Source organism: Ictidomys tridecemlineatus, chromosome X, assembly GCF_052094955.1.
Source record: "Ictidomys tridecemlineatus isolate mIctTri1 chromosome X, mIctTri1.hap1, whole genome shotgun sequence".
NCBI classification, from domain to species: Eukaryota; Metazoa; Chordata; class Mammalia; order Rodentia; family Sciuridae; genus Ictidomys; species Ictidomys tridecemlineatus.
The window spans coordinates 69,437,818-69,440,056 of record NC_135493.1 but is presented as its reverse complement, the minus strand read 5'-3'; the positions used below and the strand labels follow the sequence as shown (position 1 = coordinate 69,440,056).

The window sequence follows — 2,239 nt, the reverse complement described above, 5'->3', positions numbered from 1 at the left end:
AGAAATCTATTTTTTATAATCATTTAAATTCTGTTAGTTCTTGTAGATAACCTTGACAATACAGTAATTAAGACTGTATGGAATTGGCATAAGGCTAGAAAAGAGGAATGATAAAACTCTCACATTTATGATTAGTTGATGAACTACAAAGACAGAGGTGCCAAGGTGATTCAAAGGAGAAAAGTATCTTTTTTTTTCTTTCTTTCTTTCTTTTTTTTTTTTTTTTTGGTACCATGGTTTGAATCCAGGGGTGCTTACCCACTGAGCAACACTGCCAGCCCTTTTTAAAAATATTTTTCATTGCTGAGGCTAGCTTTGAACTCGTGATCCTCCTGCCCCGGCCTCCCCAGCAGCTGGGATTACAGGCATGGGCAACCCCACTGGGGAAAGTGTCTTTTTAACAAAGGGTACTGGGACAACTGGACACCCACATACTAAAGGATGAATTTAGACCCTCTACCCCACAAAATACACAAAACTTAAAATAGATCAAAAGACTAAATATAATGGCTAAAACTATAAAAATTTAGAAGAACATATAGGGGGAAATATCTTGACATTGGATTAGGTTACTTAGATATAACACAGAGGTCATACATGAGAAAATAAAAATTCAATCAACTGAACTTCATCAAAGTTAAACCCTTTTGTCTTTCAGAGAATACTGTCAAGAAAGTGAAAGAAGGGGAAGTGGAGAGGTAGTGGAGGCAGGAGTGAAGTCTCGCGATAAGAGGCAGTTGCCATAGTGGAGCCTTCAGACGTGCGTGCAATGCGTGCATGCGTGCTTGCGTGCATCCATCTGTGTCTGAGGAGCCGCCATCAACGGTTCGCTGAATGGTTTCTGCCCCTGGTAGAAACTAGCACCGTCGTTATGTCCCGCTACCAGCGCCCCCCCAACACTTCTCTTTTCGTCAGAAATGTGGCTGACTACACTAGATCTGAAGATTTATGGCGTGAATTTGGTCGTTATGGTCCTATAGTCGATGTGTATGTTCCACTTGACTTTTATACTCGACGGCCAAGGGGATTTGCTTATGTTCAATTTGAGTATGTCCGCGATGCTGAAGATGCTTTACAAAATTTGGACAGAAAATGGATTTGTGGTCGTCAAGTCGAAATACAGTTTGCGGAGGGGGATCGAAAAACACCAAATCAAATGAAAGCCAAGGAAGGGAGGAATGTGTACCGTTCTTCACGCTATGATGATTATGACAGATACAGACGTTCTAGAAGCCGAAGTTATGAAAGGAGGCGATCAAGAAGTCGGTCTTTTGATTACAACTATAGAAGATCTTATAGCCCTAGAAACAGTAGACCTATTCGAAGACGACGGCGTAGCAGAAGCCATTCTGACAGCGATAGATTCAAACACCGAAATCGATCTTCTTCAACATCTACATCCAATTCAAGATCACGGTCCAAGTCCAAGCCCAAGAGAGAAACAAAGGCTAAATCACGTTCCAGGTCTGCATCTCGCAGCAAAACTAGAGGCACCTCTAAAACTTATTCCAAAACAAAGTCTGGCGCAAGATATGAAAAGGAATCAGGGAAGAAAGAAAGACTTAGATCCAAATCTCAGTCAAGATCACAGTCTAGATCTAGGTCAAAATCTAGATCAAAGTCTTAGACTACTCCTAAGTCCATTGGCCACTGATGGTATAAACCATGATAAATTTTAGGCATGTATCATTTATTTACTCATAGTTTGGTATACTTAAAACATTGGGAACATAATGTTGCAATGATGCATAAAAATACGTGTTAGTTTTCCCTGTACCTGGCAGTGGTTATAATTAAAATGATATGCTGTTGAGAAGACAAACTTAAGAGTCCAGTTTGTTTAATGTTATGGGCAGCTACCAAATTTGTGTTGTTGATATTTTTTGTAAAGATTCTCAAATTTTATGCTTGAAATTTTGGTGAAAAGATGTTGGTTGACCATACTTTGCAGCATTGTTTTATTAAGAATAAACTTTCAATATCCATATTTGGTTAAACACGACATAGAAATATAGCCTGTTAATAAGATGGAATAATACAAAAGTGAAGTTGTAGCCACAGTACAACACTGACTGCTCAGATACATTTAGGTCCAGGGTGGAACTTTTTGCCTTATCAAAATGTCTATGCCTATGATAATAGTTTACTTATGATACAGTGTGTAATAATAGTTTTGTTAACCCCACTGTCTTGGGGAATGATGCCCACTTGGTTAAGTAGTATTTTCAGGGTAATAATT

At 38.9% G+C, this 2,239-nt stretch overlaps 1 protein-coding gene across 1 annotated transcript; it reads left to right on the top strand.

Moving 5' to 3' along the window:
• Positions 1 to 836: 836 nt before the first annotated feature.
• Positions 837 to 1,822, top strand: LOC101973083 (serine/arginine-rich splicing factor 10). Its single transcript, XM_040288568.2, has one exon. It carries the CDS (start codon positions 872 to 874, stop codon positions 1,625 to 1,627), a length of 756 nt encoding a protein of 251 aa, XP_040144502.1. The 5' UTR covers positions 837 to 871; the 3' UTR covers positions 1,628 to 1,822.
• Positions 1,823 to 2,239: the final 417 nt, after the last annotated feature.

What these genes read in the sequence shown, in the direction of transcription:
- LOC101973083 (XM_040288568.2), top strand. Translation starts at nt 872, where the DNA reads ATGTCCCGCTACCAGCGCCCCCCCAACACTTCTCTTTTCGTCAGAAAT.